General features: G+C 40.9%; 1 protein-coding gene across 1 annotated transcript in view; it reads left to right on the plus strand.

Moving 5' to 3' along the window:
* The first annotated feature begins 12,919 nt into the window (after positions 1-12,919).
* Map9 (microtubule associated protein 9) overlaps positions 12,920-15,062 on the plus strand; it is a 29,939-nt gene continuing 27,796 nt past the window's right edge. The window contains exons 1-2 of the mRNA XM_023723689.1: positions 12,920-13,119; positions 13,589-13,737. Of these exons, the coding sequence (XP_023579457.1) occupies positions 13,663-13,737 (75 nt within the window). The 5' untranslated portion in view covers positions 12,920-13,119; positions 13,589-13,662. The remainder of the gene's footprint in view (positions 13,120-13,588; positions 13,738-15,062) is intronic.

The raw sequence follows: 15,062 nt of genomic DNA on the forward strand, positions 1-15,062 counted from the left end.
GTGTCCATTTTAAGTTCACCTTTTTAATATCTAATTGCATTGTCTTTTTAAAATAAGATTTGCTAAGGGTTTATCTATTTTGTTTACTCTTTCAAAGAACCAGCTCTTTAATTCATTGATTTTTTGTATTCTCTTTAGTCTACATTCCATTGATTTATGCACTGATCTTTATAACTTCTTTTCTTTTACAACCTCTGAATTTGGATGTGTTGTTTTTTCACTAGGCCTTACGGTACATCGCTAGGTTATTTATGTCAGCTTACTCTACTTTTCTGACATAAGCACACACAATTATGAACTTCGCTCCTCAATGGTTTTCATCGTATCACATAAGTTCTGGTATAGTATGCTGGAATTATCATTTAATTATAGAAAATATCTGTTAATTTCTTAATTTATTAAGTTGGTCTGTATTCTATTGTTTTTTCAAAAGTGTGTTGTTTATTTTCCATTCATTTGTATAATCTCTGTGCTTTATTTTGTCCTTGATTTCTAGACTTGTTGTGCTACAATCTGATTATATAAATGATGAAATTTCAGTTATTTTGCATTTACTTGGGTATATTTTACTCGCTAACGTGCTCTATTTTTATGGAAAGTTTCTTGTGCTGCTGAAAAGAATGTGTATTCTACTGTTGTAGGGTGGAACACTCTATGTACATCTATGAAGTCCATTTGTTTGAAGGTGTGGTTTATTGTTAAATTTTTGTTTGTTTGATCTATTTGTGACAGTGAGGCATTCATGTTCCCCAGTATAAATGTACTGGTAAGTATCTGTCCTTTTATTTCCATCAGTGTTTGTTTTATGAGTTTGGATGCAGCATTATTTGGTGCGTGTATTTTTATAATTATTATCTTTTCCTGTTGAATGGTTCCCTTCAGCAATATGTAGTGACATTCTTTGCCTCTTCTGATCAGTTTTGGCTTAAAGTCTGCTTTGTCTGAAAACAAGACAGCTACTCCTGCTTGTTTGGGGTTCCTTTTGCATGGACCATAGTCATCCATTCTTCATTCTTAGTCTATCAATTGCCTTTCAGGTAAAACGTGTTTTTTGTGTACATTATTGGATCTTCTTTCTTGATCCCTTCAGCTAAGCTGCATCTTCTGATTGGTGAATTAAGAACATCCATGTCAGCAGTTATAACTACTAGGTGCTAACATATTCCTCTCAGTGTGCTATTGTACCGCTGCCGAGTTCCTTTCCCTTCTACTTACGGGTTTCTCTACCTTCAGTATTCATTCTACCACATCATTTCACATGGTTAGTTTCACTGTTGCTTTCTAGAATATCTCTGAGAATTTCTTGGAGTGCTGGTTTGGTGTTCATGAATTTACCACTTTATCCTGTGAATATCTTGTTTTTCCATCAATTTGGAAACATAATTTTGCAGGTAAATCAATCTGGGTTGCAAATTGTCTTTGTTTGGGGCTTGAAACACTTCACTCCATGCTCTCCTTGACTTTAATGTTTGTGTTGAGAAGTCTGCTATCCTTCTGAGAAGTTCTTCTCTATAAATGAACCCTTGCTTTTCTCTTAACAGCTTTTCAAATTGTGATGATATGTCGTGAGCTGGTTCTTTTCTGATCATGAGTATACATGATTCCATATATCTAGCTTATTGTACATTAAATTCTTTTTCCATGTCTGGAAATTTTTATACTACTACTTCTGTAAATAGGTCTTTTATTCAATCCCTGCTTTGCTGTCATCTGCTTTTTCCATTAACTCCAATTAATTTTAGATTAGTCTCTTTTGCATTATCTAGCATGTGCTGATCAATTTTTCATGTTCTTCTGTTGCTTTTATGGAGTCATTCATTACTTGACCATCAACGATTCCCCATCTTCCAGATCTGGTTCTCTCTCCCCACACTGGTCCCTTCTATTAGTACAAATCTTTCTTTTCATTGAATTAAGAGAAAGTAGCTGTATATCTATCCTAACTATTTTGTATATACAGATAGAAAATGGTCCTTCATTTGTATCCCCTTTTCTTGTTTAGTTTTGTCAGAGATGGGTATTCCATTGCCATTTATATATTGTAGGTGCATGAATTCAGCAAAATATTCCAATATAGTCCAGTAGTCTATAATAGTTATCCACATGACTAGCAATGTCAAAAGTTGTTGACTTGAGCCTTTTACAGCTCAGCATATTAATATGGCTTTACTTTTTATACTTCATTTTTATACTTTTCTGTTGGATGGTTAAAACCAAGATAAAGCAAGACCTATACAACAAGAAATGTAACTTTTGTATCTGTAAAGGTCAGTTAAATCCCCTCAGGATTTACCCTGAAACCCTATACCTCAGTTTGTAGATCCTTTGTCAATGTCAGCCATGGGGATGAGTCACGGCCATTGTTTGACCAATTTGCTCTCTGTGAAAGCCTGAGAGAATGTTTTCTCTTCAGGTGACTCTCCTTAGGCACACTGTACATTATTGATTGTTTTCCTCTGTGGCCCCATAACCTCCTTGATCAGAAAATTTGGGACACCATTGATTTACAGGATGACACAATACAGGTTCTCTTATGTCCTGAGTCCTCACTGACCTTGAGGTGCTAGGGCCAAAATATCAGCTATCCTTATAGCCCTTCTTTTTCAATATGCAATACTTAAAAACAAATGGTTGGGCCAGCCAGATAGCTCAGCTGACTAAAGCACATGCTTGGGCAGACGCAGGGAACAGGGTTCAATCCCTGAAGTGCTGTGTTGGCCATTTCCCTGGGGCACACTGAGACAAGGACTGAGTCTGGGCATGGTGGCCTAGGCCTGTAATCTCAGCACCCTGGAGGTTGAAAACAGGATCAATACAAGTCCAATTTGTGTAGTGAGATCCTGTCCAAAAATACAAATATGTATTTTTGTCCAAATACATAAAAAAAAATTTTAAAAAGGTTAATTCCATGGTTTAGTTAGCCTAGTATGTTCAGGCCTCCTAATTAATCTTAGAACTAGTTGTACTGTTTATTTTATTTTTTTTACTTTGACTTGACTCCCTTCCTAAATTCCTTATTACTAAAAGAATATTGTTAATGTCATTTTAAATACTTCAATCACTAAAATATCTAGTGATAGGATTTGTTGTAGTTTAATTATACTCCCCCAAAATACTGCCTTTATAAAAATTTAAATGTAATAGAGACATTTTTACAGAAGAAAAAAACTTCTGAGGTTTTTTGTTTTTTGTTTTTTGGGCTTTTTTTTTTTTTCGTGTGTAGGGTCTCCCTACACAGCCCAGACTCATAGTGATCTTCCTAATTTCTGCTTCCTAGTGCAAAAAAAACATTTTGTAAGTCATAGGAGATGATAATAAATTACAGATTGAAAGAAATTATGTTATTAATTTCTAGTGAGACTTCATGTGATTAACTTGGTTAGGAATTTATGATTTACTGTACACTGTTGTGGGCTTCCATCATATTAGGAGGTCACTGGCTCTATTGAAAATGTCACCTAAATAATTAACTCTGGCAATGGATACTGAGCCCAATCTAAATGTCTGCTGCTTTGGCAGGAAGGAGAAGATAGTGACGCAGAAAGAGATTCCCGTTCTCTAAGCTTACACATAGCCCCATAGGAAACAGCACAATATCTTTGCACTAACACTGGTCAGAAACACACCCCTTAATGTGGATAAGAAGCATAAAAACTTGTTAAATTTAAGGATCATACACAACCTAAACATAGTGTATTAGATAATAAGCAGAACTCAAGACATTATCCATAGATTGAAAGTCGTAAGTGATTTCCCAAACAAAATAAAATTCTATCTTTACTTGGAAAGAAGTATCCAATCCTATGGAAGCTTGAAAATCTGTGTGATTTTGGTTCAGCACAAGGTCACTGCCTGAGTTTTGTGTAAAAAATATCTGCTAAAAACACTTCAATGTAAGTTCAGGCTGTGTTAACAGTGTCCTGACCTTCAAAGGGATTTATTCTTTTGTTCAGGTTAAACTATCTAGGCTCACCTTTAAACACTACTTCAGGGAAAAATCCACTTAGATTGTCCATAATAGCACAACCAGGATGGAGGTAGGGTTTTTAAACTATGAGAAGCAGGTATCAGTGAAGAAAAAAATGATTAATTGGGAGAGTATACTAATTTTTCCAAAGTGGAAGTTTTGTCACATAAAAGGAGGATTACATTTATTTCCTTTGACCAAATAAAATTAAAACAATATATAGGAGATGGAGAAACATATTTTGATTAAAGAAAAAGAATAAAACTTATAGCAATGGAACACATGCATAACATTCTGATATATTCAAATTCATGTTGTTTAAACTATTCAAATTGGCATTGCCCATAAATCATTTGAAGGATTTTACTTACCAGTAATTATATTATTGAGGGCCGGCCAGATAGCTCAGCAGATTAAAGCACCTGCTTAGGCAAACCAGGGGCTCCACCCCTGGGGCCAGCTGAGATAGTGATTGAGACTGGGCATGGTGGCAAACTCCTGTAATCCCAGGGAGGCTGAACACAGAAGGATCACGAAGAGTCCAATCTGCTGCTATAAACATAGGTGCACATACATCACTGTAATATGACGTTTTCAGTTCCTCTGGGAAAATTCCCAGTGGGGGGGGATACCGTTTGAATGGGATTTCCAGTCTTAGGTCCTTAAGGAGTCTCACACTGACTTCCATAATGGTTGCACCAGTCTACATTCCCACCAGCAGTGAAGAAGGGTTCCCTTTTCCCCACAGCCTCTCCAACATTTGTTGTTGGTTGATTTCTTTATGATAGCCATTCTTTCTGGGGTGAGACGGTATCTCGGTGTTGTTTTAATTTGCATTCCACGGATGGCTAGTGGTGTGGAGCATTTTTTCATACATTTATTTGCTTCTATAACTTCATCCTCTGAGAAGTGTGTGTTCATCTCGGATGCCCATTTCTGGATTGAGTCTAAATTTTGGGGCCTTAATGTTTTTAGTTCTTTATAAATTCTAGAGAGCAGACCTTTGTCTGAGTGATTATTAGTTAAATTTTTTTTCCAAATTTGTGTGTTCAATATAAATCTTAAGCCTGAAGCCATGTAATTCAATGCAATATGATGTTTCTCTACATCATTGTCTAATTCATTTAAAACAGTGACACTTAATTTTTAAAAAGGAAGTCGAACTTAAAATAGATTTAGACATTGACATATCAACCTCTCAAAGTTTTAAATCATCTCTATCTTTCTAAATATTGCCAGCTTTTTCTAGAATACCTCCCAACCCCAGACACATATCATCCCAAATGTAAAACAAAAGTCAAACACAACAAAGACAAGAAAGTATGAGATCACTGATGACTAATAGAGAAAAGTGTTCTTAACAAATACTGAGTTTCAAAAGGGAAAATATGGTGGGCTTACATAAATAAAAAAGAGGAAAAAAAAGAGAAAAGCTAAAATATCTAAAAAAAAAATAAGTCTGTATAAATATTTTATAGAGCACATGCTTCATTCTTTGGCTATAACAGAAAAAAATTAACCAAATATGGGTTGCATAAATGTGCTGTTATAAAACCAGAAGTTGACATCTGGATCCAGGCCAAGAAATAAAAGCACCACCTTATAATACTTACTCAAGGATCACAGAAGTTCAGTTTAAGGTTAAATAGCTCGCGTAATAGAAAGCTTTTATCAAAGTTTACTCTATGGCCACAGAAAATGTATATAAAATGTCTAAAATTGAAACCATGATTAGGCAACGTGATGCCTTTGAAGTTACATGAAATATTTAGTAATATCTTAGCATTCATAACTACTTATTTTAAACAAGAAAGGCTGTAATTTGTTATTTTTAGTGTCTGTAACCGAAGGATTTCCTCAACAGACTCTTAAAAGTTCTTAAGAATCATAGTTAGGAAGCAAGTAAATTAAAAGTATTTTGTTTTTACTCACAAAAGAGAACTTTCCAGTCACATTTAGATAATCGCTTCTTCATTTAACCTTCACTGTTTCATTTTAAGAACCAAAGAGTATTTCCTACATGAGTTTATTTTATATTACTTTTATTTTGAGACCTAGTGACACTACTTTTACAAATGATGAGTTTCAAGACATAAAATGAAAAAAAAATTAGAAAACAAATTCCAACTTATAATAAGGGCGTCTAATGGATAAATTTAGGTGAAAATCATTCTCTTACTCTTAAAACTGTGTATGGTAGCAATATGATTCTAGAAAGCATTTTGGCAATCAGTATAGCAGTTACCATACATTCGCTTTAACTTAATGACTCTCCTAAGATTTTATTCTAAGCTAAAGATTTAATATTTGACATTTAATTGAGTGCTTGTGAATACTTAAAAGACTCTGAAGGATCATCAATAATGAGCTTTATTTTGTTTAATTTTATTGAGAAACAAATAGCAGTGAGACAGTTTCAAGCTGATCAATAGGATAGTTTCAATAATAAATACATGTCACACTGTTGTCTCAGTGGTTATTCACTGTACAAGATGCAGACATGACATCCCATCCACAAACACTATTAGAAAAAATCTTATTCATTGAATTAAGAGAATGTAGCTGTATATCTATCTTAACTAGTTTGAATATACAGATATAAACTGGTCATTCATTTGTATCCCCTTTTCTTATTTAGTTTTGTCAGCGAAAATTGTATAACCAGAGAATAGTGCACAATTCAGTTTTTGACTAACATGTAAAGATATTCAAATGACAGGATCAGGTTGGGAGGAATGTGTGTGTTACATAAACATTTTATATGTATAGAAATGACAGGCGGGAACTAATTCTAACTCTTAATGATCACATTTGTGAGAATGGACAGGAGCATGGACAGCTTCTGTTAAGGCTCTGAAAATTTTTTCATTAAAAAATATTTTCTTGTCACATTAAATAATAAGCCTCTAACTTTTTAATGAAAAGAAAAATCTGACTACTCAAAAAGCTTAATGAAATTCTTTTAAAAGTAGTTTATTTTCATGTGTTTTATGTAACTAAGATGGTGACCTCTGAATAGCAAGAATTACTAGTGTGCTCTGTCCCCACAAGGCAAATCCTCTGCTGCCCCCTTCTGGGGCTCAGGCCCCGACACGCGCCTTAGGATTTCTTTGCCATCCTGGAAAAGGTTTCCCAGAGCAGACAAAATAAATTTTTTAAATAAAAAATTTAAAAAGACAAAAAAAATTACCATTTTAATTTTTTTTTTAATTTGTACAGGGTCTCACCACACAGCTTAGATTCGTAGTGATCCTTCCGCCTCAGCCTCCTCCCCAGTGCTGGGATTACAGGCTTGCACCACCATGCCCAGTTTCGGTGGCCAGCATGGCACACCTGGGGTTCCAGGGCCAGCACAGTATATGGTACCTGGGATTGAACGCAGGTCCTTGCACTTGCCAAGCAGGCACGTAGACCACCAAGCTATCTCCCAGCCCAGAATTACCCTTTTAAAAAAGAACAATGCTAAACAAAAATTAGCTTATGAATGGTGTTGAATAGTTTCTTCCATTTTCAGGAAAGTACAGTTGGGTTCTGAATTTTCCTTGAGAACCCAGAAATTCCTTTTACAAAGAATTTTCCATTAGGTTTTCTGCAATGCTGGCTTTCGATTCCACAAAAACACACAAATTTAAAATGCAGATAATGGTAACATAGGAAATAAAATAATTTGGACAAACAGTCCCACGTAGACAAATGATTACCATCCTCTATCCTGAGCCAAGATTTGCCTTGAGGGAAAGTGCACAGAGCAGAAATCACCAGGCCATTCCAGAAAGGCCAACGAGATGGAACTAACTCTGCATGGAAGGTCCGGAGCTTCTTGTGCAACGTGTGCCACAAGGTCAGGGAAGAGTCAAATATGAGAAAAACTTCTTACCTAATAACTTTACGCCTTTGTAAGTGTAAGACTAACTGAAAATAAAGATTTCTTAAAATTTCAGCAACACAGGAGGGCTGCCCCATGTCTGTTGGAGACTCTCCCAGCAGCAGTGCATTTTTCCGACCCGCCTGCATCTCACTGCTCCCAAGCCTCGCTCTTTCCTTCCATCACTGCCCTCTGGAACCCATCCTGGTCTCTCCCACTCCAGCTCAAGCTCCATTCACATGTGAGCTTGAAGCAATCACACTTCAGCTTGCTTCCCACCCGGCTGAGGGCTGGTGAATACTTAACTCTCGCGTGAGAGGTGAGAGGATGGGGAAGGCCCTGACTTACAGTGCTACAGTTTGGCAGTCTCCGCTACCACCTACCACTCCTGCCCACACCCCGAGGGATATTCCCAAGCTGCCTCCTTCTGGATTCACCTTCCTCAGCCTCCTGTGCAACCCCACCTGTCCAAACTACCTCAAAGTTACCTAGAGCAAAGCCAGCACGGCGCTGCCCCTCCTCCCTCTCCCCTTCCCCAGCGCACACACCTCGGCCACAGTTTCAATCCTATCGACTCTAGTCTTTCGATGGATCTCTTCAGTCATCACTTGACATCATGACCGCGTCACTTCTCTCCTAAGCAAATGCCACGATTTCTGGGGTGACATCTTTCTTATACCTTCCTCCTCTTCTGCTCTACTTCATCTCCCACCCACTGAATTTGCATTACTTAGGATGACCCAGTCAGGCCATTTTCTAGTTTTTTCCATTTTCCCTGTAGACTAAAATGTTAAAGGCACAGGCCCAAATTATCCTGTCTTCCTTGCCATATATTGCAGACATTCACAGAAATAAGACTCCAAGCTCCAACATCATATCTGAAAAAAAGCCAAATACATGTAACTATATAGTGTAGGACAGCATTAATCTCCTCCTACAGACACTAATAGATCACCACAAAATGGCTTACAACACCCATTTATTCTCTTATAGGTTAGGAGACCAGGAGTCTACGGCGAGGAAAGGGCTGTACATCTAAGGTTGATCTCTAAGAAGCTCTTTCTAGTTTTTTCCAGCTTCTGAGCGGCTGACCTCACTCCCTAGACACAGCCTTGCGTCACTCCTGCCTCTGCCCCACTCTTCTCCCGTTTCCTTGTCTCTTTCTGTTCTGAGACCTCTTGTAAGGAAGGCCGTGATCCTGCAGGCCCGTCCAGATAACCCAGGATTATCACCCCGCAGCTTGAGATCCTTCATCTTATCTGCCACATCCGTTTGGACAGGAGAGCAGCAGTCCTCAACCTGTTCAGTAGCAGGGACTAGTTTTGGGAAAGATGATGTTTTCATGGACATGGAGGAAGGGGTGGTTTCAGGATGACAAGAAGGAACATGCCACCTGCATCCCTCCCATTTGCAGTTCCCAGCAGGGTTTGGCTCCTATGAGAACTGCAGGGCCTGTTGATCAGACATGAGGTGGAGCTCAGGCCATAGGACGAGTACTGCAAGGGCTGTAAGCTCAGCCGAAGCTTTGCTGGCTTGCTGCAGCTCGCTTTGCCACAGTGCAGCCTAGCGGGAGGCCCCTGCTGTGAGGAGCACACAGCAGGCTGTGGAGGTCAGGGTTCAGCTTTCCAGGGCGCCCACGGCAGGGGTTAGACAACAGCACCGGCTTTAGGTCAGCGGATCTGGGTCTGAATCCACATTTTATGAACTAACACCTAGCATATCTTGAAGAAATTATTTTTTCTGAAACTTTATTTTCTTACCTGTTAAATGTGGTTATAGAAAGTACAAGTTTCAAGAGGTTTTATAGAAACTAAATTAGTTTAAAAATTATACCAAACCAGTGCAGTCAACAATATACATGTAGTAGAGGTAGTCCCCGTCCAAATTGTTTATCTAACTGAAGCAATATCTTGAAGGGCTTCTGAATGCATTAATAAAACTGATTTGTTCAAAATCTCAAGTTCTGATTTAGTATGAGTAATCACGTTTCTCTTCCCATGTAATAATTTGCTTTCTCTCCATGTTGACCAAAGAAGTCACACAATTATATTTGATTTTTCAGTTTAAGTTTTTTTTAAAAAAAAATCTGAGATTGTCAAAAGAATAACAGTATTTGATTGGGAATAGCCAAACATTACACTGGTAATATACATGTTGTACTATACTATGGGTTTATCTAAGGTGATTGAGGCAAAGACAAAAATGATTACACCGGAGAGTTTGAAACGATGATCCTTTGAGCAATATGGGTCATAATGAGCAATAACAAAAATTGACGATTCAGTGTCCAACAGCCAGTTGCCGGACAGAAGTCCTTGAGGAAACACTTAATGAGTCTGTGGTGGCCTCCGGACAAGCCAGAGGTTCTAGTAGTCTTTCTTGAGTTTCTCTCAGGCAATCATGTGTAAGAACTCTTCTTTTATAACTTCCAGGCTTGAACTATAAAAATAAATAAATAAGTAAAATGAAAAGGTTAGGGATTGCATCCATTTTGTTGTGACAACTTGCCCCATTTTCTTTCAGAGTAATGATGCATGCTCCCTTTGCTTGTATGAAACTACACTTTAACGAAATTTTCTTGAGATCTTGATACTTTCCTATTATAAATCTCTCCTGTATAGAAGTCTTGCAAGTCAGCAGCAGTCACTGTACTTGTGTCTAGAATCTTATTTTCTCATGGGCATTCAATGCTTACTATAAATACTATTATTTGGCAGCTATTGGGATTTGCTTTTTGTAATGTGCTTCTCAAAATGCTACTTAGGTGCTTCACTGATTCAACCGGAGCTAGCTACGAGCACACAATCTTTTGTCTCTTTCTAACTTTTATGCATGTGCTGCCAACCACAGGACTACAAACAACTGGACTGTTAAGGGAGAGCGGGAAACCGCGGGAGAGAAGTCTAGACACTTCTTGACCTGGAACTGGGTCTTCTCACTCCCTTCGCTTGCTCTGTAGGCAACAACTACTGGCTTGCCCTGGCACCAGTGCCCAGACCCTGGGCTGTTATGGAGTAGGATCTGTATTCGCAGACCATTTTCACTGCTTAAAAGCTCCTGTGTTTAACGCATAAGAATAAAAATAAACAACAACAAACTATAGAGCCTCTATAGTTCTGACCCTTTCTTCTTAAGTTCCTTAATCAAACTGACTTTCTTTGTGAAAGCCTTCTGCTGTCTCCAGGGACAGAGTTTTGCCTGGTCTTGAGTGTTGCTCTGCAGGGCCCAAGGACACATCGCGTGGGTAGCACCTTGACTCACGCTGGCCCGGCTCCCAGCCACCCGCAGCCTGTACCAGCTCCAGGTGGAGACCAAGGTTTCCCCTTTGCACTCTCAACGTCCGACCCAGAATGCGTCGTTTCTGAGTGTACTAAATGAATGCGTGGTGAAGGCACGGCTCGGCAACCAAGGGGCACTGAAGGAGGTACAGAAGCGGGAGAAAACGCTGCAAAAGCTTCTGAGGTTCTGTGCCTTCCAATGTTGTCATTTTTAAAACATGAGTTATCTGAACTTCTTTAAATGTTTTAAAAACCATTTTTCAAATTAAAATGCTATTGATTTTATTCAAGTTCACTTAATTATAGATGCACTGCACATTGAACATTACATAAAATATCATTAGTTTATGTATATATATAACTTCTAATTTATATTGAAGCTTCTTAGAACACTAATGTAACATTTAAAATTCTGTAATTTAAAAACAAGAAAATAGAGGAAAACGCAGTTTTTTGTGTCCTGGAGAAATTAAGTGTTTTATTTACCATAACTTTGTATGGCACAGCTTTATAATGTCTATTTGTTATCATTTTTCAATTATTGAAGATAATTAAGTTGACAACTGTGTTCTGCAGAAAACAGAACCTTTTGTCCAGGGCTCTTTGTATTCAGGTCTTATTTCCTCAAATCATATCTAAATGAAAGTCATAAATCAAAGTCAAATGGTAAGAAAAAAATAAACAGCATGGTTTTTTTTTTTTGTTTTTTGGGTTTTTTTTTTTTTTCTTTTGCCGAACCAGGGCTTGCACTCAGGCCCTTGTGCTTGCCAGGGAAGTGCTTATTCTACTGAGCTAACTCCCTGGCCCCAATTTTAACATTTAAAACTTAACAAATTAAACACACATTTAATTTTACAACATGCCAATTTACTAAATCTACCTTTCAGCGTGACTCGTTCATAAATTACTTTGACTAGGTAAAAGAGCGGAACCAACCTAGGCTCAGTGAACAGTCAGTGATTTAGGCAGTTCAATAGGAACACGTGTTTTTTAAATTAAAATCACTTGGAATTCATGTTTTTAAAAAACACTTTAAGGGGCCAGGAGATGGCTCAGTGGAATAAGCGCTTCCCTGGCAAGTGCAAAGACCTGAGTTCAATCCCTGGTTCCGGAAAAAAAAAAAAAAAAAAGCGAGCGAGACCACCTGAAGCCTGGGGTTTTGCAGTAGCGCCCGGGTCCACGCAGGGAAGGGCTCCTCTAGGCAGCACGCAGCCCTGGCCGCTCTGCTGGCTGACTGACTGACCGACTGACGGCCTGCAGACGCGCCCGCACCCTTCCGAGCTACTGCACCCCGCAGCGCGCGCCTCCGCGAGACGGACTGCACGCAGGAGGCGGCGCGCCCCCGCATCCCCCGGCCGGGCTTCCCGGTCCTGGGGTCTCCTCAGTCCGGAGACAGGAGGCGCGCTCCGACGGCCCGGGCGCGGGGACCGGAAGCCGCCGCGGGCCCGTAACCCGCCCCTCCCCTGAAGCTCCGCGGGCCCGAGTCCCGGCTCCCGCCCACCGTCCGGCTCGGCGCAGCCTCCCGCGGCGCCCGCCAGAAAGGCCTCCTCCGCATCCAGGGCTGCGGCGGCCTCCGCCTGCGGGCCCTGGGCGGGCCTTGTCGCCTAGGCAACGCCTGCAGCGTAAGGCGGCCTGGAGGGCAACGTCACTTCCTCCGTCTGGCGGTTGTCGTGGTGACGCGTTCGCCGGAGGGTAGATTTGGGTACCCAAGAGGCGAGACAGTGCGGAAGTCACTTCCTCCCGGGACGCTGTTGCCTAGCAACCGCCTCCCACCTCCGCCTTTGGTCCCGCCTCCCGGCCGGGTGCGTGTGGGAGCCGGAGCGCGACCGGCCGGGCCTGAGACCCCGCGCCCTCGGAGTCCGGGCGTCCGGGCGGCGGAGGCCGGGTGGGTGCGGAGCCGTGAGCCGCGAGGACGGAGGACGCCGCCGCCGGCAGCCCTGCCTCCGCGGGGCAGGCGAGCTCGGCCAGCCCGTCCGTCCGGAAGCTCCCGCACCCGGCCTGGTTAACAGGTTTGTGAGCGGAGGGGCGCGGGGCGTCGCGCGGTCCTTGGGGCGCAGCGCCCCGCCGCGCTCCCGGCCGAGCCCCGCGGGTGGGGTGTGCGGCTCGCGGAGCCGTTCCCTGCGGCCGTCTCGGTGGCCTTTCCAGTGCGGAAAAGCTGTTCTGTTCGGGGAGAAAACGGGTGAAAAATAAGATGTCCTGTATTTATTGGCGGCATTTTGTCGTGTTCACTTACTGTTAATTTATTTGCTTATCCTTAAATTAGTGGCAAACGTATTTTAGGATAACGTCCAGCCGCATTTGCATTTTTTATGTCTTGAGCTTTACAAGAACTGTATTTACATCTTTAAGGGCAGATACAGGTCAGTGTGCAGGAGAAATGTTTGTTTCCTTTTTTTCCCCTTTTGGCTTTCACTGTGCTAATAGAAATTTTCAACCATGCAGAAGAAGACCGACGATATGTTTTTTTCTCTGTTTCAGTCACCATCACAGGTTAAATGAACTACTCCAACCATTTGATAACTATTTAATAGAGGTGGAAGAAAAAGCAGACTATGGCTGATGAAGTTTTCAGCACAACTTTGGCATATACGAAAAGTCCGAAAGTTACCAAAAGAACAACCTTCCAGGTAAAATGCTATAAAGCGTTTTTGTTTTGAATGAGTCTGCACTGCAAATTGTGTACTAATGCCTTACTACTTTTCTCATTGTTGAGACAAACCATCTGGCACCACAAGTCAAAGGGGGAAAAGTGTGCTTAGTTGATAGGGTTTGGAGTCTATAGTCGGTGGATGCTTACGCGGGGTGGCATCTGAGAAGAAACAGTTTATGGTGAGCAGAAGGTAGTAAAACAATAAGGGAAAACCACAACTCTTTTTATCTCTTAGAATTTATGTAAGCTATTTAGGGTGGGTAGCACTCACACCCTTAATCCTAGTGCCCTTTGAGCCTAGTATTGTATCATGAATCAGTTTTTTATTTCTTTGGTTTTAGGGTTTTTTTTTTTTAATGTATTTGGCACAGGGTCTCTACACAGCTCACACTGAAATTGATCCTCCTGTTTTCAGCCTCCCCCATCTCTGGGATTACAGGCATGCACCACCACTCCCAGTCGCCGGCTCAGTGTGCCCAGGGGCAGGGCTGGCATGGCCTATGGTTCTAGGGATCGAACCCTGGTCCCTGCACTTGCCTTAAGCAGGCTCTTACTCCACTGAGCTATCTCTCTGGCCCTCATGAATCCATTTTAAAGTTATATAGTCTAGATCCAGCCACCTTGGAAAAATCCCCATCTATGACTGCATGAGGCTTGGGGGGACATCTAGACATAAACCACAGCCTTCTGCCCCTGGTCCCCAAAGACTCATACCCATTTCTTTATATAAAAAGCAGTAAGTCTAAGAGTTGCCAAAGTCTTTAACAATTTTAGCATTGTTGAAAAGTCTAGGCTAAAGATCTGTTCTGAGATTTAAGGCCCCTGTAAAAGTGAAAAGAAAGTTAAACACTTCTAACATTCAATAGCACAAGATAGGCATTTTTATTTTGAAAGATAAATGCGGGAAGAGAAAGGAATGGGACCAAAGCAGGCCTGAAGTTTAGCAGGGCAAACATTAAATCTCACAGTTTTATATCTCTCTCAGGCAATCTGTGGTAAGAGGTAAACTCTTGACAATGGTTTGAGCTCGCCCCTGTAGGCTTTAGGTGATTGTGGCTCTCATGACTTTGCTCTTGGGCCGGCTTTTTCCCTTTGTAGGTTTTTTCCGACGGTCTGCTTTTGGTCTTTTTAGGCTTTTAGGATCTCTGCTGTACCTGTGGCTTTGTCCTCACAGCTTTACGCACTGGCCTCTCAGGGAAACCCTGCCTGGCCTCCCAGGCTGTTTTTCACATTTGGGTGGAGGCCTTGCTGACCCCATAGCCCTCGTATTCTGTGTGTGCCTAGAGTCGGCACCACACATTG

Source organism: Octodon degus, unplaced genomic scaffold, assembly GCF_000260255.1.
Source record: "Octodon degus isolate 3935 unplaced genomic scaffold, OctDeg1.0 scaffold00101, whole genome shotgun sequence".
NCBI classification, from domain to species: Eukaryota; Metazoa; Chordata; class Mammalia; order Rodentia; family Octodontidae; genus Octodon; species Octodon degus.